Source organism: Pinus tabuliformis, chromosome 6 (genome assembly GCF_031772625.1).
Source record: "Pinus tabuliformis cultivar Carrire ecotype Pingquan chromosome 6, CPIR1, whole genome shotgun sequence".
Taxonomy (NCBI): domain Eukaryota; kingdom Viridiplantae; phylum Streptophyta; class Pinopsida; order Pinales; family Pinaceae; genus Pinus; species Pinus tabuliformis.
Window position 1 is genome coordinate 555,583,819 of NC_142292.1, and position 26,600 is coordinate 555,610,418.

The 26,600-nt window shown below is 36.2% G+C and overlaps 2 protein-coding genes across 9 annotated transcripts; one reads left to right on the forward strand and one right to left on the reverse strand.

Moving 5' to 3' along the window:
- The first annotated feature begins 4,571 nt into the window (after positions 1-4,571).
- LOC149259723 (F-box protein At2g32560-like) lies at positions 4,572-7,440 on the forward strand. 5 transcript variants are annotated; one of them, XM_089419038.1, is made up of 4 exons: positions 4,572-4,788; positions 4,893-6,449; positions 6,825-6,904; positions 7,214-7,440. In XM_089419038.1, exons 2-4 carry the CDS (start codon positions 5,784-5,786, stop codon positions 7,353-7,355), a joined length of 888 nt encoding a protein of 295 aa, XP_089275164.1. In that variant the 5' UTR covers positions 4,572-4,788; positions 4,893-5,783; the 3' UTR covers positions 7,356-7,440. The 5 variants fall into 5 exon arrangements, with proteins under 5 accessions (XP_089275164.1, XP_089275173.1, XP_089275174.1 ...); XM_089419047.1 differs by having other exon boundaries at positions 5,902-6,449; XM_089419048.1 differs by having other exon boundaries at positions 4,573-5,609; positions 5,902-6,449; positions 7,214-7,439.
- Positions 7,441-9,866: 2,426 nt separating this feature from the next.
- LOC149259724 (uncharacterized) lies at positions 9,867-17,717 on the reverse strand. Of its 4 annotated transcripts, XR_016257824.1 has the most exons (4): positions 17,358-17,717; positions 17,165-17,257; positions 13,787-13,932; positions 9,867-10,438 (listed from the first exon to the last, which is right to left on the reverse strand). XR_016257824.1 is itself a non-coding variant. In XM_089419062.1 (3 exons), the coding sequence occupies exons 1-3, from the start codon at positions 17,700-17,702 to the stop codon at positions 10,433-10,435; spliced, it is 444 nt and encodes a 147-aa protein (XP_089275188.1). In that variant the 5' UTR covers positions 17,703-17,717; the 3' UTR covers positions 9,867-10,432. The 4 variants fall into 4 exon arrangements, 3 of the variants coding, with proteins under 3 accessions (XP_089275188.1, XP_089275182.1, XP_089275176.1); XM_089419062.1 differs by lacking the exon at positions 13,787-13,932; XM_089419056.1 differs by lacking the exons at positions 9,867-10,438; positions 13,787-13,932 and adding an exon at positions 15,552-15,896.
- Between the last annotated feature and the right edge of the window lie 8,883 nt (positions 17,718-26,600).

Sequence of the window (26,600 nt, forward strand, 5' to 3'; positions counted from 1 at the left end):
ATTAAAAAAAACAATAAAAAAATTGACAAGAAAAAATAATAAATAACAACGTGCATTAAAATTTATTACAATTTAATTTAGAAATTTCATAGACCTGAATGAAGAAGAAACAACGAACGAATATTTGAGAAGAGCAAACAATGCAATGCAAATCTCAATAAAAATAGAAAAAGAATATTAATGTGAAGAAAAATAGAAAAAGGATATCTTAACATTGAAAAACCAATCCTTTGTGGTAAGTGTTTAATCTCTAAATTTTATTTTTAAACTTCTCTTTACATCACTTTTAAAATTTACTTTATTAAAAATAAATAATGCTAATTAGTCCCTTTAAAAGCATATATGCTAAACTGACATAAAAAATTACGACCCTTAAAAGTAAATAATGTTAATTAATCCACACCCATCACTAGCATATCCAAAAATTACACCTATTTTAATTTTAAAGCCTACCTCATTTAAAATAAATAAATTATTCCAAAAAACATCTAAACTAAAACAAACTTCAAAAGAACATAGTAATAAAATTCCACCTTGGAATTTGTCTGTTCAAGTACTTCATCATAGAAAATATTCAAAAATTGCAAAGTTTTAAAATAAAATATCTTAAAAGTTTCTCAATTGTCTGAATATGTGTCCAACTCACAACCCTTCATACTAAAATCTTTTAGTGAAATCATAGCAAACATAAAAATCTAATAAAAACTTTAAAACCAAAATCTCCCGTTAAAAAATAAAATCTTGAAAACAAAGTAATAATAATTGCAGTAAATGTAAAATACATTTGAATAGTCAATGTGTTTAAAACAAATTAATAGTAATAAAAAAAAAATATAACCAAATATAAACGTAATTACTTTGTGGAGGAAAAACTATTTAAAACCAATGCAACCATTGTGACGTAAAATTTATATATTATTAATACATAACATAAAAATTTATAAGTGATAGAATTTGGTCCTAGAGCTTCCTCTTCAACACTTTCATTGCCTATAAACCATATTTTCATGCTTTTATCTATAGAGGCACTCCCCAGTAATATCTGACGTATGAAAGCTTGACGGGCAAATATAGCTAGTCTCGTCCTTTGCGAAATTGCGCGTTGGTCTTTTTGTTAGAGTAACATAGGCCCATAGGAACATGGAGGCGTGTTTTGACTAAGATATTTTACTCTCTTTTTTTGATTGTGATTCTATCGAGTTGCATAGGTTGTAAGTTGCATAGGTTTACAAAGTTTCAGGTGGTTTTTTTAATTTTTTTATATCTTATTATGGTCCTTCATTTATTTATTATTGTTACTATTATTTTTTTCAAATAGAATCTTTTTTACAGGATCATTCAATATAGTCATGTCTCGTTTGACTGGAACTCAGGTGGAGAGATTATCCTTAAAGGATCCTAACCACCCAGGATATACATCATTTGTCAAATATTATTATGATATGTTTGACTGTATTTTAGTCATTTCTGTGGCCACATGTGAACGGTAGCACATAATTTCTCTATTTGGCTTCTCCACCATAGAGTGCAAATGATTTTTCCTTTTTGGCGATGACACAGGTTTAAGTTCTTCCATGATAAATTTGAGGAGAACCAAATTTCAATAAATTTGAGGAGAACCAAATTTCATCAAGGATCTGAATAATTTTTCACATGAATTGAAAACTAAAACATTGTGTTTGATATGGCGGGTGAATTAGCCTTTAACAACCTACTATTCCCTTCAAAAGGATTCAGCTTCCTTTCATTTAATTGAATTTTACGATCCCATGAGTGATTATTCTATTTTCCTCACGCAATTTTGGGTCAATATTAGTCATATGATTTTTTTCCTACTGATTCCACTAATCTCATTTTGGTATCCAGTTACATCAACATTCCAAATATATTTTTGACCTTCGCATGAGAACAACGGATTACTAAACTGAATCAGATTGATTTTGTTTCTAAATGTGAACAAAAACACATTTCAAGACATAATTGGTGGTGTAGGTTCGCAACGTGAGTTTATTATTGAAGCATCATCCTTGAAAAGGCCATTATCACTTTCTCATTTTATTTATCCAAGCATTGTAACTATGTAATGGGTCAAAAACTGTTTGTCATTCACATATTGTTCGAGTGCGGCAATGTACATTTTTTATTTCATAGCTTTTTTCTTATGTGATTTAGAATGTGCATCTTCAATAACATTCGACAATCTATTCGTTGAAATTGAGCGGTTAAGAAATTGGTTAAAATTGGTTAAGAATGGCTGGATAGTTTGACGCTTTCTACTCTCAAATCTTATTCTTATTCAAACTTATTATAAGGTTCACAAGATCAAATTTCTCTGGATAAATTTTATAATAGATTTATGAGCTTAAAGAAAAGAAAATACAACAAAATTTATTTGAAATTAATTCGACGGACCGATTCCACCGAAAATAATCACTTGGACATTTTTATGCATGACACAAAGATAGCTGAACGTAAAAGAAAGTAGAATAGGAATACATTTTCAATATAAAAATTACTTCAAACCAAACATTCCACTGAAAATACATTTTCGAGGGGAATTCTTATTTAAGACCATCAAAGAAAGAAAACTAAAGTATTATGTGTCATATTTGAAATGGACGCATAGATACTTGAAACTCCAGGACGACTTTAATGATGGAGGAATTATGTTTTCACGGAGCCGGGGGCGGTGGTGGACACTGTGGGTTTTGCCCATAATTTTTACACTGTGAAGGGCCGGAGGGCGGCACTGGTCCTCTGGGTTTCTCTTCATTCCATGGAGAATCGGGGCTATTCAACCGACGCTGATCCACATGTCGGTTGCCAGATTGCCCTGCAGCAGCAGCATGATTGAGAATGAGCATGAACAGAATGAGCACGGAAAGTATCGCATTATAAACCTTTTTGCCCTCCATTGACTATCAATTATCAATCTTTTCCCGCTTATCTGTTCGTCAAAAAATGACTTCCCTGAGCAATGCCGGCAATACACACTATGATGGTTGAGGCCACTCAATATATGTACAAGGAGCCTTAACATCCATACCGGCACGGAGACCCAAAATATATATAGTTTGTTACGGTTGTCTGAAATAGCGGTCCGTTTTCTCCGGTTAGTGTGAAATACAGAATTTAGAGATGGGCTGCCACGTAATTCTTGGTATTAATTAATAACTGCAGTTAGAGAAGCCCGATTCGCCATATTTTGCAATCATTTATTTTTAGTAATTAGATGTAATTTTGTTAGTAATAAATAAGTGGTATAGATGACATGAGATCTTCCACTCATGTGGAAAGACTTCACAAAGATACCGTGCTTGTATCATTGTCAACCAAATCATGTGGAATACTTCTTTTGATTTTAAATGGTATTCATATTCATCTTTGTATGGAATGCTTGACACTTGTAATATTTTCTGTGATCCGTGGATTAAATTGTCAATGAATAAACTAGCTATTGTCCCAAAAGGTACAAAGAGAGGCCGATAGGATTATTAAAAGGAGGAAACCTCTATAGATAGGCAAGCATATATAAAGTTGAACTATAGATTCCAGACAAAATAAAAATTGGCTCGCTAGATTATCAATGCAGGAAACCCAAAAAGGTATACTGCAACAACGCTTTAGTCTTCCACATTTACCCAAATCTGCACACTCACAGACACCCAAAATAGTTTGATGCCCCCAAAACTTGCACTCGCATTCCTTACAGAAGTATTATGGAATTTTTCGTCAGCAATCCTTCTTGTACATCTTTATTTAGTTGAATCTCCACATAACCACACATAGCAATGTCCTCAACAAACATGGTATTGGAGTTTGGAGTGTGGAAGCTTAGTTTCATTAGAGAATGTTCCTTGTTATCTTCAGCTGCAAACTTCCAGTGGCCTTACAAAGACTCCAGTAAACTGATCCATATTTTGATGTCGAAATTTTCTTATGTCAACTACAAAAATAATTCTCAATCTATGGGTCCATATCGTCTTTGACTTTTCACAACATTGTGTCTAGTTGAAGCCATGATGCCTTAACCACCTCTCCTTGTGGATCTTCTCTTTGATTATGGAGTAGTATATCATTCAGACACTGCAAATCATAACCTACAACTATCATTTGTTGTATGTGCTTTTGTGAACATGGACATTGCAGTTGATAAGAAGAAATGTCATATGACCATTCTCCATACAACAGTTAGATGATATGACAGCGACATCCCTTCCACTTTTTTGTATCATTTAAATGATTTTCTGAGCACTTTGTTTTTGCTGGCCGTATCTGTATCTGCTGCCAGGTCGTTTGAAGAAACGGGGTATATTGATATGGTCACTGACAAAATCCAGAACTTGGAGTCCAATTTCGTTAAAATCTTGGGAACCAATCCCAAGTCTCTACAGTTTGCGGAGAACGCTGTCAGGTCTGTGATGTGATTTATTCAAATGGTTTTGATAGTTGAGATCTCTTCTTATCTTATCTGTGTCTGATTGGGTTTTCTAGCTTTGTGTTAGAATCGCATTCATGACCGCCTTCTAGCATGTACTGTTGCAATATGAATGGGAATAGATAATTATGTATGGGGGTATTGAAGAGGTCGGTTAAAAATTGCATTCAGTGAAAGTTTGTAATACTTTTCTTTCAATCTTGTGCAGATATGGCAAGAGGTACGATTCTGTCCATCAGCTTGTGCATAGATTCAATGTTTTTGTGAAGAACGTGGAGTTGGATTGGTTGCTCAGCATCTCGGTTATTGAAAGAATCACAGGGACAGGGAGGAGGCATTGGTTTAAATGGGTAAGTGGACGATAAAAATTGAGTGAAACCCACTTATTTCAATTAACCTTCTCCTGATCTCCATTGAGAAAGAAGAGTAACTGCTGTGTATGTTGTTGTAGCAGGTGGTCTATTTCTGTATGTAATGTGAGCGGGGTACACATCCCCGGCCTCACCATCTCCTGCTTGCTTTTCACTTTTTGTTGTTAATTGGGACTGCCTGTCTGTACTTCTTAACTTGATGGGGCGAGGAAGGTATCATTCATTCAATCTGATTAGATAAGATTATACCAACCTCTTTGCAAGCGGGACGGGTACCCATCCAAGAGGTTATATGATCATATTAATGCAAGCAGTTTTACATTGAGGGCTTTTACACAGGTCCAGTTTTTATGAGGGCCAGTAGAGTCCAAATAAAATCAATGCAATACCCAATATACAAACCCCATAATATCTGCGGGCTGTCAGGTGCAGAATCCCTACAGTGAATCTCCTGCTTGGCATTGGCCACGAGTCCATGGACTCAACATTCTTACTGGGTTTGGATTGGTCAAAGCCCTATGAGATGCTGTTTATTTGTTTTTAATATCCACTTCGCAGTCAAGTTGTCTTGGTATTGATAGTTCAAGGCTTAAAACCAGTTTTCGCAGTGCTACATGCCATCATATGTATGGGATTCTGTTTGGGCTCTGGGGTGAATAATCTGCTGAGAGATGGTCCTATAACATAGTTGAGAAATGTTCTTGTAAGCTTGGGTTATAAACACCATTGCAGGTCTCTGGATTGAAGGACTTATCTGTTTAGAGACCTGAGTTCGTTTACATGGGCATATCTTTCTCAAGGTCCAGTGCAGATCCGATTTTAAATATAATTTGTGTATTCTGGGTTCTCTAAAGTATAACAAGAGTTTTTATTTTTTCTTTTCTGACGTGTTCACACAGTGATTGATCCACATGTACTAGTCTAAATTTTAAACTCTTTGTTGGGCCTCACCCTTGTCTATCTTAACTAATCTAATGTTTTTCTTCTTGATATCCTGCCTCTCTTTTCTATTAGTATCTCAATCTCTATTCCTTCATCCTTTATTGTTGTGGGTCAAAGGCTGGCCTAAGAATGAGATGAATGTTTTTCCAGTTGGGTCCGGTGTGGGACTGTTGCAGCTGCTTCTGGAGTTTACCAGAAAGAGGAGCTTGGTAAAAATGTCTGCTCCAACGGGTTTGAAGAGAAAATGTATTCAAAAAGTAGACAATGTAGAAGAAGTAAAAGACTTTTCTATTTTAGATCTACCTGAATTGGCACTGGAAGGCATATTAAGCAGGCTTTCACCTGCCAGCCTATGTAACATGGCATGTGTTTGCGGAGATCTAAGGGAGAGGTGTAGGAGCAATCACCTGTGGGAACCTCGTTTGAAAGCAAAATGGGGGAAGGTTATTGGTCCTGCAGCCTACCGTGAATGGCAATGGACTGTTACAATGAGTAATGAGACAGGGGTGTTAGATGGCTGCAAAGTTAACGCCTGGTTGAGGTCCCTGTCTTGCATTTGGCAATTTTCGTGGTTGAGATTACGGCCAGAGATTAACAAAGGAGGCAAAAGCGGCCCACCCAGTGATTCAGTGATGGCGTGGTATCTGGCACTTGAAAGTGGTAAATTTTGGTTTCTAGCTCAGGTGTACAATCGCGAGGTAGGTACCAAAATTCTGTAAATAGCCTCTTGGCCTGAGGCAAGGAATTCTGAGGGCTGGGAATGAATGACAAAATGTTGCTGGTTGCTTGCTAAATTATCAAAATATAAGGCCACTGTTTCTAATTATCTTACAAAATTATAAGGTCAATATAGATTTTCTTGTGAAGCTTGGTGCCTTGTACAAGTAGTCACATGCCTTTTTAAACCTTACCAATAATAATGACAAACATAGTTGTATTTTTTGCTAGATTTCATTTAAATTTGCTTGATTTCAATGATTTCTGGAGAAATAGTGGGTTTTAAGGAAAACATGAGACAGGTATTAGAATGATATATGAGTTGGCCTAATTCATGATGATTTCATTTTGTGCAGCGTGGACATGTTGGGTTTATGCTATCTTGTTACGACGCAGAGCTTAGTTATGATAGCAAAACCGATACTTTCAAGGCCAGGTATGTTAAATATATCTTTTTGAATTTTTTTCATTATATTTGCACTCTTGGAAATGGCATTTTTCTTAAACCCTGTTAAATCCTGGAAGGATATAACTACAATTTTTATTTATTTTTAATACTAGCAGCTTATAAAATGACATGGCTTGTGTACACCCTCTTCTTTTGCAATACCCATTTCTTCATTTCTTTGGTCAACTTCATTGGTTCCCCATTTTCTTGTGTTTTACTTTTGACTATTTAACATAAAGGATAAGGAACATAACCCCTGGAGACGCTATGTACCTTCTTTCAATATCGGCATTACAGCACGAAAATCTTCAGCTACAGAGAGTCAATTAAGGGCTTTGACTGCATTAGCAAGAGGACCACCATTAACAGCACTTCCACTTTAGTACAGACCCAGAATTGCCGCATTAACACTACCCAGAGCTCTAAAATGAGTGGGTGAATGCTTTATCACGGTCCAGAGGAGCAAGCTTGCTGGGTTTTGAAGTTTGAACCTGGGTCAACATTGCAGCAAGCCCTCCAATTTGCCGCTAACCTAAGACGGATGGAACTCACTTTGGTCAAATATTGTGAATGATGGATGAAGATAAGACCTCTATAAACTACATCTGTTGGGACATGAACAAGGCCAAGGATGCCATTTCAGTAACATTTAGAGGAAAGGAAGAAATGCATGTGGGACTGTTGATTACAGGTAGCAACTTCAATTACACAAGCCATTGCATGTAGTTTAGGCTTTCTCAATGCTGTGAATTTTATTATAGGTGCAACAAAATATATATTGAAACCTTCTTGATAAATAGTTGACTTCAGCAGAGAGATTGAGATTTTGGATGCTATCTTAAAGAATAAGTTGGTGCCACATATTGGTACTTACAATTTTCTGATCAGTGACCTTTGCTGTCATGGAAAACAGGTAGATGCCACTACTGTTATTGAAGACAGAAGGAAAAAGAGTTTGGAACTCGATCTTGAGATACAAAACCCCTTATTCAGGGTCGGGTCCAATATATGTCACGCTTTTCAGTCAAGCAAGCTTCTTAATCAATTGTGTTCACTGAAAGACTAAACAGCGAAGCTCAAAATTTGTCAAACATAGTGGTCCAGGTTTGATCATGATGATCATTTCCCTTTTGAAAATGCTCCTTCTTCCACATTCAATAGAACATCAAGGTAGTTGCATGACTGACATCTTGTGGGAATCATATTACCACTAATGCTTTCAAGGCAAACGTTTCTTGAAACAGTACTAACAGATATCGTATATCTGTTTTAGTATAATCTGTAGAATTTTGAAACTTTTCCAACATTTCCTGTGAACTCTCATCAGGGAAAATAGATATGACAGATATTCATAACAATTAATCTCTTAAATTAAGAAAAAATATCATCCTGTACAAAGGTAACTATTCCATATACCAATATTGGCTCTGACTTTTATGTTTTCACCTAAACTGAGAATCTTCCAAAGTTACCATGCAAAAGCATTAGTTGTAGAACGAAAACCCACACATGGAAATGCACTTCACAATCGACTAACTTAAACAAAACAAAGGTAACATTTGTCATTCTCTATTGTTGTTCTGCACAAAAGTGGTTTTGAGGGGAATATCAAAGGAAGAAGGCTAAACACTATGTTTTTATCCTTTTCCAGTTTGCCATCAGCCAAATCGAGCCAGTCAATCTTTGTCAAAATTGCAAGTTTGAATCAATAAAATTGTTAGTTTTAATGCAGAAATGGATTTGGCACCCTTTAACACTTCTACTGCAAACAGATTGTAAAAATTAACATCTGATATGTGCAATTCCATCAAAACCAAAACGATTCTTGCTGGATTTTGGGATAAAAATACTGGTTTCCCTTCTTGCTACTTTAAGCAGCCGGAAAAGGACCATTTCATAGCACATTTAGACTACAACATAGTTAAGTCAAAAGATTTCACTAAAGACAAAAATTTAGAAATGGTGCATAATCTGGATTCCTAAGGTGATCGATATCTCAGATGATAAAATGAAAAATATATTTTACTTTTCAGTCCATGAATATATGTTAATTTTCTTCCAATATCTCCTAAAATGGCAAATAAAATGGTACCAAAGTGGAGTTGGCTTTTATGCCCCAAGCAAAGCCACTCCAACTCTAAACAAAGGGCAATAGGTACTACTGTTTCTCAAGCCAAAACATCATATAACAGTTTTCTGAATGAAATGCCATTAATTCATTTAGAAATTGATTATACAGAAATATACTGGGAAGAAAGCAGTATCAAAATCCTATTGAGGAAACAGAACTACTTCGTGATTCAAAAACTAATTCCCCAAGAGAAAAGCAAGAAAGGGCAGTTCTAAGGGAAAAACACAAAAGAAGACTCTATTAAATCTATGAGAAAAACATTGACAACAATACCCAAAGATATTTCATGTCTGCAACTCATGAACCCAAAAGAAAACATATCTTCCTAAAAACATATAGAAAGGAAGAATATAGAAACTCTAAGGGAAGAACACAAAAGAAGACTCTATTAAATCTATGAGAAAAACATTGACAACAATACCCAAAGATATTTCATGGCTGCAACTCATGAACCCAAAAGAAAACATATCTTCCTAAAAACATATAGAAAGGAAGAATATAGAAGCCTCCTTAGACATCATGTGCATGTAATGGATTGTCAACATGATGAGGAAGAAATGGCATTGTTGTCTAAAAACTGTATGCATATTTGTTGCACAGAGAAGATTCCTTTGTGATTTCAGAAATGGAATTATTTACATGCCGAACATGCAAGAGATGGTTGCAGAACTATTTCAAACCAAATGTTTAGCCATAAAATACCAAAATTCATATATGTATACTACAAGGAAAAGAGAACGCCCAACCAATTTACTGATTACATTCACAGTCATACAAAACTCTGTGGAGAATATAATCACTGTAAACTATGAAGAGAAATTTAAACACTGTAATTCCATGATTTGCATAAATAGATCTTAACAAAACGAGAACAAAACAACAGAGTTTGGTCAAGAGCTAAAATGCTCAACTTCCGTAATAATCTGAAGACCCTGAAGTCGACAGGGACAAGTCACTGTAGACATGGAGAATTGTTTGGAAAGATATAACTAAACATATATACAATGAAAGTATTTGTTGGCTTTTAAACATATGTACAATAAAAGCATTCTATTATGTAGAGATGTGATTGAGCATGAGCAGCTAATCATATATGCATGATGGGCCATGGCATCGGCAACACCAGTGAGTGTTTATTGTGGTGCAATATTGTGCGAGCTGTTCCTGCAATTGATGGCGCATTTGCCTGTGTGCATCCCTTTCATGAATGTGAATTGTTATCTTAAGTATTTCCCTTATTTTCTTTAACAACTTGATGGTTGGGCGCAAACGGTAAAGTGGCATTGATTGTTGTGGCAGGATCCTTGTCTGCATATCTTGTAGCGTAAGTTCTTGTTGCTGAATTTCTTCGCAACACTCATACAACCTTCGTAGGTAGCATGTATTCATACCTGTTGCCATCCAAAAAGGAAACATTGTAAGTGACAATGAATATGTTTGGCGATTTTGTTTGAATATTCAAAATAAGTTAACGATTCCAATCCTCCAAATCAGCTCCACACATTACTTATTGCACAAGTGAAAACATACCCTCACCGATACAGAGCATTACATGTAAAATGTTTCCTATTGAGAAATTTTGGCCTCTCTTTTTTCCTCTTTTTTGTTATAATAAATGTGTTGTAAAATAATTGGATTGAAATCATAAATTATGGAACCCAAAACTCATATAGAAAATCATCACAATATTTAGAAGTTTTTCATTCTTTTCTTTTAAATTTAAATTAGCTTCTCTGAACTTAATACCAGTTCGAACTCCTACAATTTTGGTTAGGTAAAGAACAAATTCCTGGACTTATTTTTGAAAAATTTCAACAACAGCTTTATAAGAGGTTGTTAAAGTATTTCCTACCCGTAAGGAGGTGATTGGTGCTTCTTGAGAATTAAGTAGCACCATGTAGGATTTCTTCTGCTAATATGAAATGATCCACTGGCAGCAACTCAAATGATCTTGACAACAATCTCCTTGTGGATACATGCTACTTAAGATGATAATAGGAACTTAGGTCACAACTTGACTATTATATCTACACAATGATAAGAATCACTGACTGGAAACATGGTAAGGAAAAAAATAAGAGACAAGGCACATGATCTGATTTGCAACTCTGTATCCATTTAGACTCCTTGCACTTTGTTCATCAATGCCACATAGTATTGACTCTTAACAGATATCAAAATCCTATATACACGACAATACAAAAATTGTAAATCAGAAATGAATTCCCCAATGAGGATCAAATGATACACGACTATAATTCTATCTGTGAGACCCTGAAAATAGGAGAAGGAATCTAAAAGATTGAACACAAATTACATTTCATTCATCTCTAGATATTCACTGTATGAAATGATGAAAAAAAATCAAGGGATAAATAAGAACCTGTGTCAATATCCTTTAACTCTTGCACTTGGCATTCTGACTCTAGACATGGGGTTTATTCAAAATTTCAACAATTAATTTATTGGCCACTTTAATTGTTTCTAGAAAGTCAATTTATGCCATGCATTTCCTAATTGAATTAAAGCATATGTTAGTAATAGGTTTCACAGAGATCAGACAAACAATGTCATGAAAGATGTTCAGTAAACCAACAATGATATGAAACAATAATGTTTTGGCATCCACTTAACTAACAAGGAATTAAGGGAAATATCATCTTCATTGAGACAAATGAATGGTAGTGTTACAAGAACATAAAAATGGAGGAACAAAGCACAAAAAAAATTAGCATTGTTATTTTCTAGGTAGAGATATTTATAAAATAAAGACATTTGCTTCCAAACAAGTTAAAATGAAATAAACATTAAGTAACCTATATTTAGTAAATAAAAATAGTAGATATGTTACTATGGGTGAATAAAAATAGGAGAATAATTTACTATGACAACCCCTTCTATGGTTGGAAAACAAGTGCATAACGCTGGGCAACAAAAGATATTAGAAGTGAAACTATTCATCAACAATTTTATCTATTGCCAGGAAATAAGGGAATCTACATACATAAAATTCAAATGAGATAAGCCATCAATAAACATGAAATCATTAAAGGATTTGAAAACCCCATGGAAAGTGAAACACAGGGATCCTCATAACATATTAAACATAGAAAATTGTGCTTTGTGAGAACTACATGAGAGAACAATTTACAATATAATCTAGAGAGAAATAATGGTTGTATCCTTCATAATTGCAAGCCACATTGGTCCACAAAAAGTCATGTCAAATCCATTTTCAATCAACAATGAAACAATTCCACTCGCAAAAAGATATAAGTTCAATTTTGGTTGAGGCGTTGCTTGCCCCAGGTGGGGAATCCTGCCAAAGTAAATGGGAAGTCAATGGTGATTCAGTTCCACTTCCAGAAACACTTATATTCAACTCTTGTTGAGATTCTCTTTAAGTCAGTGAGGAAAATTCCAAAATCAATGGGAAGAAAATGCCTCACCGAATATTCTGATTTGGTATTTTGGTTTTAATCATCTTGACAAGTACACTCACCTATGTTAAGTAGAGAATCACCAGCGTCCAAACCCACTTCAACAAAGATGAACCTTGAAGTTGGCTCATATTGTAGGAGATCTCAGTTTTATTTTATCTTGTGCTAGAACTCAGAAGCATGAATATTAGTGCTTTTGATCTCCTAGGAGAGTGTGGTGATTGAATAAGGATCACGAGTTTTGTTGTTTACAGTGGGATTATAATTCTGACAAAGTTGTGGCTAGAAAGGTTATAAGAGTTACTTCTAGGATTGACCTCGCATACCGAAAAACAAGCTACTGTCAGTCAGTTACATCCCCTACGCCACTGATCATGATTTATCCTCCCTAATTTTTCGACCACTGATGCCTTTAAGAAAACGGATTTAGTTTATCTATGTAATCATTATTAACATCAGACCATACAAGTATCTCTAGACAGCAGTAACGCTTAATCATGAAATTGCAAACAGAGATAACCTCACAACCGCCAAATACTACTCCAGAAATTGTAGATTCAAATTACCGTAAAAGCAATCAAGTCTTGTATTTGGGCTTACCAATCCAGATAATATAGATTCGAATTAACTAAGATCAATTACGTAATCTGCGTATATCCTTTCAAAAGAGAAATATCGCCAACCATTTTCGACACTGGAACTCTTGGAGCTCTACCGTCATCATGATTTATCCTCCCTAATTTTTCGACCACTGATGCTTTTACCAAAACGGATTTAGTTTATATCTGTAATCATTATTAACGTCACACCATACAAGGAATAACCCGTGTTATTTAACAAACTTATCATTAACCGAGAATTTATGTTCTCTGCCTTCTAGATTTCCATACTCTACTAAAGTGTCTTCAATTATTGCCATCATTAATGATGGCTCAGCAGCACCATTAGCACACTATTCCAGTTCAACCGAGAAAAAATAGACTCGTGTCTTTTTGGCAGTGTCTTTGTTAGAAAATATTTGGGCAATGGGAGTGAAAGCCTAGCCTGTCCCGTTACTGATCACTCTCAGGTAATTCCAGCTGACATGGTTTTCTAAAAATCAATCCTTCCTAATACATATAATATATGAACGTGCACATAAATAAAAATAACTATTTTCTTTATGTAAATATAAAGTCATAATATTTCTTCTTTAAGTATATAAACTTGAACTATAACCACGATTAATTCTTAAATAAAAGACACGTACCCATATTTAAATGTATATGATAACTACATAATCTCAATGTTCAAGCTTACATTGTGTGATAGTACTCCAATTCCATAAGTGATTCTTCCGTTCGTTTAGCTTCTCATTGTTCCTAAACGATATGGGTTTCCTTGTCACGTCTAGTTCTTCTCTTTCTACACGCCGGTTCATTAGTCTCTTCATTATTCTTTTCAACCTGCTTTTAACAACGTGGCAGTCCAAAGTCATAGAATAATAATTGGAAATGGAATGAAAAGCAATAAATGGGAGTGGGTATTGATGTAATATAAATAAAGTACAAGGGAAATTTAAAAAAATTGTAAATTAAAAAATTAATATATTATTAATAATATTCATGAAGTGAAAGTAATTTGATAATAACTATGTCCACTGCAATAACTATTGACTGTTGGTTTGATAATGATAACTATCCACTAACTATCGACTGCTGGTTTGACAATGATAACTATCCACTGCTGGTTTGACAATGATAAGTTTTCCCATTGTTTCTTCTGACATGGTTTTCTAAATGAGTAAGTCAGCTTACAATAACTATGTCCACTGCAATAACTATCCACTGCTGGTTTGACAATGATAAGTTTTTCCATTGTTTCTTCTGAAAAAGAATTTCCCATTGTTAAAAAATTTATATCAAATTCACAATTTATTAATTTATTGTCCTCACAAATTTAAAGATTCGCAGAACATCACTGTGACATACCAGGCTAGCTTTTTCCCTTTCACTGAAAACAACGTGTGGTTTTTATTTTGCCGCCTGGGCTTCTCTCTGTCCAGATTTCCACTTAGTAGCCTGCTTGTTACCTATTGCTAGGTTTCAGGATACATTACAATCCAAAAACAGATAAATTAAGAAACAACACATGTTATTGTTATTGGTATTTAATTAACTTATGGGCCCACCTCTTGCATCAAATCATCAAATGAAGCAGAAGATGCTCACTTCGAAATCTTTCACCACCCCTGGGCCCTACCCTCCAAATATAAGAATAACTTAGCACATAATCATTCTCAACACCAATTAACCCATGTTATTGTTAATGTTATTTAATTAACTTGTGGGCCCACCTCTTGCATCAAATGAAACAGAAGATGCTCACTTCAAATTTTTTCACCACCCCTGCCCTCCAAATATAAGAATAACTTAACACACAATCATTCTCAACATTACAAGCACCAAGAAAAAATGAACCTACAGGGGTCAAACTACATGCAGATATAACCTCACAATCTCACACCAAGTCTAATTTAACACAAAACACTGAGCACAATAGTAATAATAGATGATTGAAACACTACACCATTAAAAAACAAGAGAAACTGAAAATGCATCAGCTCTGCAAATGCGAGACTCTTTGCTGCATAAGGCTGCAAACCCCACCATTGAGGAATTCTAGAGTAAATTTCATGAGAGGTATATTTTTACAATAGCCATTTAGCCCCTTTTAAAATGCAGTGATTTACCATCGATCCACTGATTGTATTGATTGCAGAAAGGTACATTCAAACAACACCGACAGAATAAATCCAATCACAAAACCTGATTTATTCAACCAACACGCTTGGCCCAATCCAACATAAAACCACCATAACAGCGTTGATGTAATCTAAGCCACTTGGTATCTAAACGGTTAAACTTTTTGAAACCTCGAACACAGAAGGCAAAATGAAATCAAGTTCTTCAGAAAAGATCAATATGTCAAACATTCAGATCGAAATTAACCCTAAAGTAACCAGGGAAAGAAAAACCTGAAAACAACAAAGCCACTTTCCCACCATTGTCTCCAACCAACTATCAGACAAGGAAAAACACAAGAATATATAATTTAAAAATATTTCTTTTTAAATGGTACAGAAGATTAAACTCAAAGAATATGTTAAGCTTTCCATAGCATATGTGGTGTCAAAAGACACCATTGAATTTAAATAAAATAAAAATATCAAATTCAAGCGCTGGTAAACTTGGTAACAGCCTTGGTACTCTCTGAGATGGCGTGCTTGGCGAGCTCCCCTGGAAGCGCCAGTCTTACAGCAGTCTGAATCTCGCGAGAGGTAATCTGCGTATATCCTTTCAAAAGAGAAATATCGCCAACCATTTTCGACACTGGAACTCTTGGAGCTCTACCGTAAAGAACGTAAAGACTGTAAAGAACGTTTCACAAAACGTAGTCTTAATGGTAGCAAAAGAAAAACTAACCAGATAGGTTGAGACAGATAAAATAGTGAAACTATAAACAGGAAAAACTGTAAGTAGTTGCATGAAGTTTTTGGAAACAAATGAGTGATTTTTAAGTAATTCTGTGTGAAAGAGTATTTCATTCAAGTAGCCGATTCTATGTATTTAAATGCATCTTAACTTAATCTACAGAGTAGTAGCAGTCTTCTCTTTAAATTAAGGTGAATGTTAAGCAAATTATCAAGCTATGCAAACATGACCCAAAATCTCAAGCAAAATCAGAGACAAGAAAATGGAAATTCCGTAAATATATCCATACATACCAGAAACAGAAAGGGGTAATTATCAAAAAAAGAAAGTTTAAAACATGTAGAAAGTATATTGAACATGCAGCTATTGGAAAGTTAGAACTACAAATCCACAAACAAAACTCGACTGGGTAAATTTTCCAAAGCCGTAGCCAGAGCAGGCCAAAAACTTGTGAATCTTAAGCCTGAAGTGAGAAACAGTATATATATTCATCCAGCTTACCCCTTGTGAGACTAAATAGCAACAGATTATCTACCTTTAAGGGGCTAGGGTTCGAGCCCAAAGGCTACCCTGTTCCCATGAACATATTTACAATTTTTTTTAAAAGAAACATAATTCTCATAAGACAAAATAGCTTGTAACGAAATAATGAGAAGGTAAGAAGTAAAGGGCATTCGCATAGTGCAAGCAGTTTTAACAGAACCACACACAGAAAGAATAATAACTTTTCCTGAGAAATTCATAAGCGTTTCCACCATCAACAGGGAATTGTTGTACAATAAAAAGAAAATCAAGCTTTTGCATTCATAGAACTTCAGTACAATAATACAAAGTTTAACTGAGAGAATCCTTGAAAATATACAACAATTATGGTTTTTAAAGCTGTGTAGCAAAACACTAAGGAGATTAAACGATTATAGAAACCCCATGCAAGGTGAACCCTGGACTTGCCTTATCAATTACAACCCAGAAGCGGGTGCAGCCTCAGCTGCTCTTAAACCTTGCATGCACCTAATAATTTATATTTTGTCCAAAAGTAAATAACCCAACATGGGATTAACAAGGAGCGCTGTGCACAGCTCGACGCAGGTGGTTCCATACGACCAGAGCTTCAAGCATGACAACACTATGGAGTGAAACACCCTCAGGCAGAAAGGACTTAACCCTCAAAGTAAAAGACAGAACGAGAGCCATTCGAGCTTACCTGAGTAGCCAATAGAAGCTCAATCCCTATGTGGATGGGGGTGAAAGCCTTTGAAAAGCACCTCGAAGGCACAGCCCCGTCCATATTCCAAACCTGCAGATGGCAAACAGTTCAGAAAAAATAGTATAGCAAACCCTAAACATACTTCCTGAGTTAACTGAAAAGGAACAACGGCAGATGTGAACCACCTCACCTGAGCCTCTGTAGAATGAATTCCGAACATGAGCACGAACCCTTCGACCATGACCCAGAACGAACTAGCTGCATCATGTGACAAGTTTGTAGAGCAAGCCATCCACCATGGCAGGAGAGAAGAGCTTAGCACGAAGGATGAAAGAGAAAAATGAACCGAGGAACCTAACCGGGAGGATAGTAAAACCCTCCAAATTACCCATAGCCGTTGGATTAGGGTCGAGCAATCTCCACCGTAAATGCAATGAAGGATCCTGAGAAACCGGTGCACGCGCTCGGAAAAGAATACAAACAAACAGTAAAAACGCGATTGCAGAACTCTCCACATGTCAGCACATAACGCCATTGCAGAACTGTCCACGTGTCAGCACGAGAGAGAAAGGAACGACGAAAGTCTGTTCCAAAGGAAGGCCTATCGGCCTAATTATTTTTATAAAATAGCTATGTAGATAATATTGATGACATTCTCCTAAGGCATGCTTGTGATTAAATCTGATTGTAAAGAAGGTAGAGTGCCTCAATGGCCAAGGAAGGCTCTCGGTACCTCGGAACTCAATTGGAGGATCAAGAAACAACATAACCTACTTGATAATACCAGCTGGTGACTTTTCAAACCAATGTTTTTAGAGGATTGCTTAAATGTGAAAAATGACGTTGTTTCTCAATAACATAAAAGAAACCTGATAAATGATTTTGTTTCTAAATAACATAAAAGATATGACTATTAGTTCACTCTCAATAACATAAAATACATGATTGCTAGTTTGCTTATTGATTGAAACAACCTCTGTTAATGCTAGGAGATAAACAATATTTTAATAAACCCAAATAAATAATAATGGATGAGAGGTTGACTCTAATAGATGCTTGGCATTTCCTTTCTGAACAAGGATGGCCATTTCTTTCTTTATTTTGAGATATTACATGTTGGATGTTATTTTTTTTAATTAGCTTAGCCACATACATCATACAGACATGGAGGTTCATCCACCTTGCATTGCAAGACCAATGCACTTCTCTCAATGCACTAATATAATTTTTTAATATAGGCAAAAATTTTATTACATTAAAAAACATCCAATATATTTGGCATGTGACACTTGACCAACATAGACCATAACCTACATTATATTGGTAACCACTCTGTCAAAGACTTCACCCATTGACCACCATATAAGCTACTTTTTAACTCCAACCAACTCTCACTTACCTATAAGTTTCACAAATAACTCTATAAGCATGAATCTACAAGTTGTAAACTAAGCCATCAAATATCATCAACAAGCTCATTGATCCACTTGCTACTGCCACTACCTTGCTACAAACATGATCTGTATGTAGAATAAATCGAGTATCCCATCCTAACCATTATTGAGGCTTTATTATAGGGTCACGTACTTTTCGCAAGCAGCCCACTTTAACCCCATACATGAAGCCCAAATACATAATACCAATCACAATTTCACCTAGTGCTCAAGAGGAACAACATTCCCTAGTTGCAAAAACTATTACAACATAGATTTTAATATATTTTGATACATATTACTTAAAAAAAATCAAAATGTAAAATTAGTTACAAAATATATGAAAATTTATATTTTGTAGTAGATTAACCATAATCATTTTAGCATCAAGCATTTAGTAGTTGAAACTTATAACATTCTCATCAAATGATTAAATATAGCATCAACCTTCAATTTTAAACACATAACATTTGTCATTGATAAAATTTAGCAAATGATTACTCAGGAGCAGGGAAAAAGGAACAAACCCTAAACCTTAAATTTATGAGAAATAGCAACAGAGCATTTTGAATCCTACAAGCAAGACTATATAAGCTACAAATAAGGGTAGAAATTGTAACAGAGGGCAGAAATTCATAACAAACTTAAACAGAGGGCAGAAATCGTAACAAAGGCTAGAAATTCGCAGCAAATTTAATTTTTGCTTGATTAATGTAGGGGAAAACTTTTAAATTCCCAAACTTCCAAATTCCAGAGAAAGTGTAACATCCAATGGAACCACCTTTATCAACAAAGTGTAAATTCGAAACAAAGTGTAACATTCCAAGCCTAAATACTCCCTTACCATATATCTTCCCACCTACCCACCAACTTAATGGTGTAACAAATGAATTAACCCAAAAGTAGGAACAAAGGAACAAAACCTAAACCCTACAAGAAAGACTATATAAGCTACAACCAAGTAGATAAATCATAACATAGGGAAAGCATCATAACAAGGGGCAAAAATTCACAACAAATTTAAATAGAGGGAAAAAATTCACAACAAATTTAAATCCTGATTGATTAATGTAGGGAAAAACCTTTAAATTCCCAAATTGCAGATAAAAACACTGCAACCAGAGCTAAATTCACAAATTCCAGACAACAAATTTAAGTGTTGAAGAACACAATAGCTAAATTCCTAAATTTTAGACATCGAATTTAAGTGTTGAAGAACACAGTGGCTAGCAGGATTTAGAATGCTACCGAGAGAGTTGCAAAAGCCACCAGCATGTCCAAACATCCCCCATACCCCGCCATACCTCTTCTGCAACAACTACCTACAACACAAACTTGCAAACACAGGGAAAAATTAGAATTTGGGCAAAAACCTAAAAGAAATTCGAAAAAAAACCAATGAATTTGCATAATTACTTTCATGGACCTCGAAACCTATATGTCGACCATCGAACTACATAGAATCTCCAATTGGCCCATTCCCAAACAATAGGCCATGAGGATGAAACAACATGGCAGGTATTTGTAAACCCTCGACAGTGTAAAACAAACAACAACATCGGTAGTGTTAAACCCCCTCAAAACAGATCATGCAACCACACCCGCGACCCTAAACAAAAAATAACAACTGCAAAGGACAATGGAAGGCACGGTCAAGCAACCATGTGATAAACTTTAAATGACTAAAGAAATCTTGCAAACAACATCGCCTGGTGAGCAGCGACAAAGTGATAGACAAAGTGAGCTAGTACCGGAGCTGTGAGGAGCCATCGTCGACAGAGTGGATTTTCCACACATCAGACATGAACAAAATAACATTGAGCTGCAAATACATGGCGTAAAACATGGTGGATGAAACCCTAAACCTCACATAGCTACTTGTATTTAATGCAGCCACCTACCACAAGACATTGCACGACCCACTGGCCAGTTGTTATACGACATCTATGGTGTCTCCATGCCAGCAGGTGAGGTGGATGAGAGGGCACATAGGTAATGGCGTCCATCCCCTATATGCTTGAGGGAAAATATATGGTTGAAATTGCACATTGGTCTATTTGTTGGAGTAACAAAGGCGATCTTTGATGTTTCATCTTCAATATATCGATACAGACATAGACACGTGTTTTGACATAGATATCTCAGTTTTTTTTTTCCACTATTATTTTATCAAGTTGTATGGGTTTACAAAGCTTTGGATGATTTTTTTTTTTACTATGACATATTTTGGAGAAGCGCTTTTAAAAAATAGGCTTGACTGGTATTTTGGTGGTTTCTAGGGCCACATCTGGAAAATAGCACATAATTTCCCTATTTGGCTTCTCCACCAACTTCAAAGATTTTCCCTCTTTGGTGATGACACAGGTTTAAGTTTTTCGATGATAAATTACAGGAGAGCCAAATTTCACACCAACTTCAAAACAGGGAGGTGGTTTCTATAGGACAACCCCCGATTTTTTCCTACCTACTAAAAACTTCTATAGAATAAATCAAGTGGTCTTACAATGCAATCCGGCAAGGAATTTGAATAAGTTTCCACACCAAATGAAAACTAGGGCATTGTCTTTGAAATGGTGGGTGAATTAGCCCTTACCTTCCTACTCCCTTCTAAATGATTTAACTTCTTTTATTTTCATTGAATTTTATGATTCCACAGATGTTTTTTCTATTTTCCTCACATAATTTCAGGTGAATATTACTCATGATTTTTTTCCAATCCATTCAACTAATCTCATTTTGGTGTCGGACTAAATCAACATTCCAAATATATGGTTGACTTTCGCCCAAGAACAACTGCTTACTAGATTGAATCAAATTGATTTTGTTTCTAAATGTGCAAAAAAACATTTCAAGACCTAATTGGTGGTGTAGGTTAGCAAAGTGAGTTTATTAATGAATTATTATCCTTGGAAAACTCTATTATCACTTTCTCATTTTATTTCTCCCAGCATTGTCATTATGTACTGAAACAATTAGTGGTCGAAAACTGGTTTCATTGGCATATTGTTCGAGTCCGAATTTGCAGTAGCAATGTCGATTTTGTATTTCATAGCTCTTTTCTTATACGATTTAAAAACCTGCATCTTCAATCAAATTTGACACGCTCTATTCGATCAGATTGAGTTGTTAAGAAAATGGTTAAAATTACAAAGTTATCAGAATTGCTCTCTATTTGTTGAGATTGAGTCATTAAGAAAATGGTTAAAATTACTAAATTATTAAAATAGCTTGATGCGCTCTACTCTTGAGTTTAGTATAATCAAAATCAACAAAACCACTTTTATTCATATTCAAACTTATTATAAACTTTCACATGACAATATCAAATTTCTGTAGGATGAATTTTATAGTAAATTTATTTGCTTAATCAACCCGAAATTGATAAAAAAATATATATATGGAACAAAATTTAATTAAAATTAATTCGGCGGAGTGATTCCAACGAAAATACATTATAAATTAATTTGTTGAGGTTGAGTCATTAAAAAAATGGTTAAAATTACTAAATTATTAAAATAGCTTGACGCGCTCTACTCTTGAGTTTAGTATAATCAAAATCAACAAAACCACTTTTATTAGTCCCTGCCATCTGGCATTCGGCAGGGACTTGTTGTGGTCACCAACAACCCCCCTCTTTGTTTGATATTAGTAATAACATCAAGCAAAGGGGGACCCTTAACCAAAAAATCCAAAAATATTTTTGTTTGAAAAATCTTTTGTATTAACTCCCTAAGAGCTATATCGTGTCGCAAAGGAAAAAGGAGCGCTTTCCCAAAGCGCATAAACACACCAAGGAAGAGCGACGCGAGAACTCATCGCATCGCGTGCATGAAAGGTGCTCAAAAGGGGAAAACCTAAAGAGCAGCCGACGGCCGATATGCGACGTCGCACATCGCAATGTCGCATAAGCAGCACAAAGTGACAAAGCGAAAAACCTTGCGACCTTGCGATATTGCGATATGCGATCTATGGTGTGCGACAAATGAGACTATCAATCGCTGCGATGCCACCTATTTACCTCGCAATCTTCAATGCTGCGATGCAAATCGCAGAAGCCAATCGTCGTAGGCATTCCTCGGCATGATCTGGAAGCCTAAAGTTAGGCGCGCACCTTACGGGAAATTAATGATTGTACGCCTGTGTATCTCAAGATGATTATGTTGCGTTTTTCGAAGAGTCAAGTCATAATGGGTGACATGATTATGCATTCATTAGAACTTAATTGATTTCATGTCAATCTTTGCTTCTGTCTCTTTTCATTTACGTGAACTATAAGTCAGCAACTGATATAAATCTATATGCAGGAAACATCTAAGGAAAAGCGCCAGAACTAGAAGAAAAGAGAGGAGATGACGTCGCAGATGGATACCACATACAGCAGGACCGCTGATCCCAGAGTATCACTCAACAAATGCTGATGGAAATAGGCTATCTAGGACTCGGAGTCAAAGGCGCACAAAAGCAAAGCGTTTATGAAAGATCCTGAGTCCCAAATTGGGTAAAGCAAAAAAGAAAAATGCTTAAGGGGAAAGACGTCTCAGAAAAGCCTGGAACAAATAATGGAAACAAGTTTCAATTGAGAAAATCGTTCAGGCAACAAAATCCCCAGCTCATTGATTCATTCGCACGGCCGGAAACCGAAATAGCAACAGCACAATCAGTTTGAAAGAAATCTGAGTTGTACTAAGTATACACGCCGTGAAGACACTCCTCCAGAAGAACACTTTCAAAAATATCTTCTAGTTTGTCAGAAAGAGGTGCCAGCTCTTGCTGTTTCTAATTTTCAAGCTTGAACAAAAGGAAAGGACAAGCAGCCGACTCTTTCACGCCGAATAGTGTATCGCTTACAGCACTAAGGAGCAGATACATAAATGGTTAGAAATTAGATTTAGTTTTTAGAAATAAATTTGTTTTAGTAAAAGGGCGGTCATTTGAAGCCGTTCCCTAAATTTGTGTAATTAAAATTAGCCGGTTAGTAGTATTTAACCCTTCTCGTTGCATTGGAGAAGGGTCCGGAAATTTTTCAAAAAACGTGTCCTCAGAACATGCACTTCTGCACCCTCGGAGGGGGTTTTTGATGAATGGACGGATCAAGATTTATTTATGTTTGCATTTTAATACCTGCTACTGATGTTGCACTTCTGTACTCTTAGTAGGCATTAGAAGTAAGTAGAAATAGATCATTATTGCTTTAGGTCTGTGAGTATAAATTCAGTCATAACTGGTACTTTTATCTCTTGACGAGTTTCTGCTTGCATTCTTAGAGTAATATACAGCTGATGTTGTTTATATGTTAACATATGAATGAGTGGACTACCATTTGGCACTTTTGTATGGTGGAGTCATTGATTTATGCTTAATACATGAATAATTGATTATGCGATATGCTGTTCACAACCGTTTTGTTTAACTTCTTATGCAGGATGGTTCATCTAAATTGATTTATATTCTCATGATAGCCGAATAATCTTCATTACCAGTTATTGTGTGAAATCTTTCTAGATCGCATAATGGAAAAATTTCTATCCCGGGTTAGCGTAGATTAGATGTGTTGTTCTTGATAGATTAAAGTAGTATAAAGTTTAGTCTCAGAGTTTAGAACTAGATTAGCTTAGAAATAATTCCATATTTTCATTATCTAATCTTACACACACACACATCACCGAACTCTACACACACACACACACCCCCTTAGAACGGGAAGTTGGTCCCGTTATCCCCAGTCGGACCCGCTACACCAAACGGGCACGGAGCTGCCAACCAGGTTCCCGACCGGGTGGGTATCCCCCTTGTTGTTGACCCGATTTCAGGGCCCTCAACATATTTGGCGCTAGAAGGAGGGCACGAACTATGAATGGCACATAAAGAAATATCAAAATACCATTCTGAGAGTAATACACCCTCATCAACTCCCTCGACTTCTCCAACACGGTTAAACCCATAATTTGAAGTCGCTCGAGTACCTACAACAGCTACATATTCGAACATATCAGACCAAATCTATCATTGATCCCCCTGAAATTCGAACTTTGATTCGTAAACTCCAGGGATTCTCTATTTTTAACCAGAAGTCTGATAAATCTTAAAGCAGTATGACTTCGCAGTACAACCCTGCTCAGCCCCTTACCAGATCAAAGAGTGAAAAATTTGGCATACAACCAAGTGAACTCCCTCTCCCCACCAGGAAAAGAGCAAGGAAAACACCACCAGAGTCTGACAGTCAGACTCCTTCATCCACTTCGTCCATATCAACTCCCTCACCGCGAAGTCAACCACCCACTCTTTCATTCCAACTCACTCACCCATCTTCTACAAAACTTCCTCTTCAAGCATCAAAGATCTTAATACCTTCATCTTCTCAGCATCAGGGATCGTCTTCCGCACTTCCATTAACTAGCAGCACAACGATGGCCCAGTCTCCATGGAACAATCCTGGGGCGGTTTTAATGCCTCCACCCCTGAGCCCTATACCGGCCCATCCTGAGAAATGGCTGCCTAAATTCAATCCGGAAGCAGGAATGCTAGCCGAGGAACATATCAATAATTTCATGCTTTCCGTTAATCTCAACGGAGTCACTAACGAAGACGCTGTTGTCCGGCTTTTCCCTTATATAATGCAAGGAACAGCCGGGTCATGGTACTTTTCGTTACCTTCCGGATCCATCACAAGCTGGGACATTTTTCAAAGCCAGTTCCTCACCACGTTTGGTGATGACAGATCCACGGTGACATTGATCAATTACCTATCTAATCTTAAGGCTGAGGCTAGAGAACCCATTAAAGATTTTAACTTAAGGTTCAATAAGATCCTCAACAAAATCCCCGCTGCCTCACAACCCAGCGAGGAAGTAAGATGTGAATGGTACATCACGGCTTTACCTCCAAACTTGGCTATCTTCGTAGATAGGGCAAACAAGACCACCTTAGCTGACAACTTGACAGAAGCGTTAGCAGTGGAAAAACGCGTGGTAGCCCTAGAAAAGAGATCCGCTATAGAAGAATGCAAATCTAAGAAGATCTCTTTCAAAGAAGACACCAAGAAGAAGCAAACGAAAGATCCTTTCGATTTGGAAGGATTACAAAAAGTGTTGAAAGCCATGTCAAATGAGATGATTGATATTAAGAAACAAGTAGCAGAGACTTCTTCGAAAAAGCCCTTTAGGACTTCTAAAAGAAACCCTCCCATGGAGGTAAGACCACCTAGTGTTGTCTCAAACGTTGAATCTGAAGAAGACGAAGAACAAGAGAATACCACTGAAGGGCAGACCGACGAGGAAGAGGTCGTAGAACTACAAGGAATGTGGGACTTCATCCTCCCACAAGAAGAGGATCAAGAAGCATTTCCTGTTAGCACGAGAAGCAGAAATCAACTTGATCCTCCCCTAACTACCCCAAAACAAAAGGGCGCAAGCCCTGCAAAAGAAAAGGTTGCAACAAAAAAGACAACTGCTAAAGCAACCCAGATTAGCCCGGTCCAATCTGATCAAATGCCTCCATCAAGAACACTAATAGTGTCGGATGAAATGGAGTATAACATTATTGATGACATGAAGAAGACTAGGGCTAATATCACTCTGTACGAATTGAGTAAATTGAAACACCAGCAGAAAATAATGATGAAAGAATTACATGCTGTGCCTACTACATCTTCACCTACAGCTGTAGCTTCCCACAATCTGGGAAGGCCTCCAACCAACACGATCAATAAAATTGATCCAAATGACATCGCCTTGATTGGAGGAAGATCAAGATCTCATACTCCTCCTTTTCTTCTCACATATGAAATCTTCAACAAAAACGTGCACAATTGCTTGGTCGATTTTGGTGCTTCAACGAACATTTTACCCAGATCAATATGTGCCAAATTGAATGTGCAACCTCAAAAATCCGCAGTACGTATAGTTCAACTTGATCGATCCCAAGTCGAAGTGATTGGTGAACTCAATCAGGTGACCATAAGATTGTCGTCTAACCCAAAAGTGTGTCAGGTTATCGACATT

What these genes read in the sequence shown, in the direction of transcription:
- LOC149259723 (XM_089419038.1), top strand. Translation starts at nt 5,784, where the DNA reads ATGTTTTTCTTCTTGATATCCTGCCTCTCTTTTCTATTAGTATCTCAA. An exon ending in CTCAGGTGTACAATCGCGAG is followed by an intron (nt 6,450 to 6,824) that starts GTAGGTACCAAA and finishes CATTTTGTGCAG; the next exon opens with CGTGGACATGTTGGGTTTAT. An exon ending in ACCGATACTTTCAAGGCCAG is followed by an intron (nt 6,905 to 7,213) that starts GTATGTTAAATA and finishes TCGGCATTACAG; the next exon opens with CACGAAAATCTTCAGCTACA.
- LOC149259724 (XM_089419050.1), bottom strand. Translation starts at nt 17,702, where the DNA reads ATGGCGTTATGTGCTGACATGTGGAGAGTTCTGCAATCGCGTTTTTAC. An exon ending in TTCATTCTACAGAGGCTCAG is followed by an intron (nt 17,258 to 17,357) that starts GTGAGGTGGTTC and finishes TGCCATCTGCAG; the next exon opens with GTTTGGAATATGGACGGGGC. An exon ending in AGCTTCTATTGGCTACTCAG is followed by an intron (nt 17,070 to 17,164) that starts GTAAGCTCGAAT and finishes TCATGCTTGAAG; the next exon opens with CTCTGGTCGTATGGAACCAC.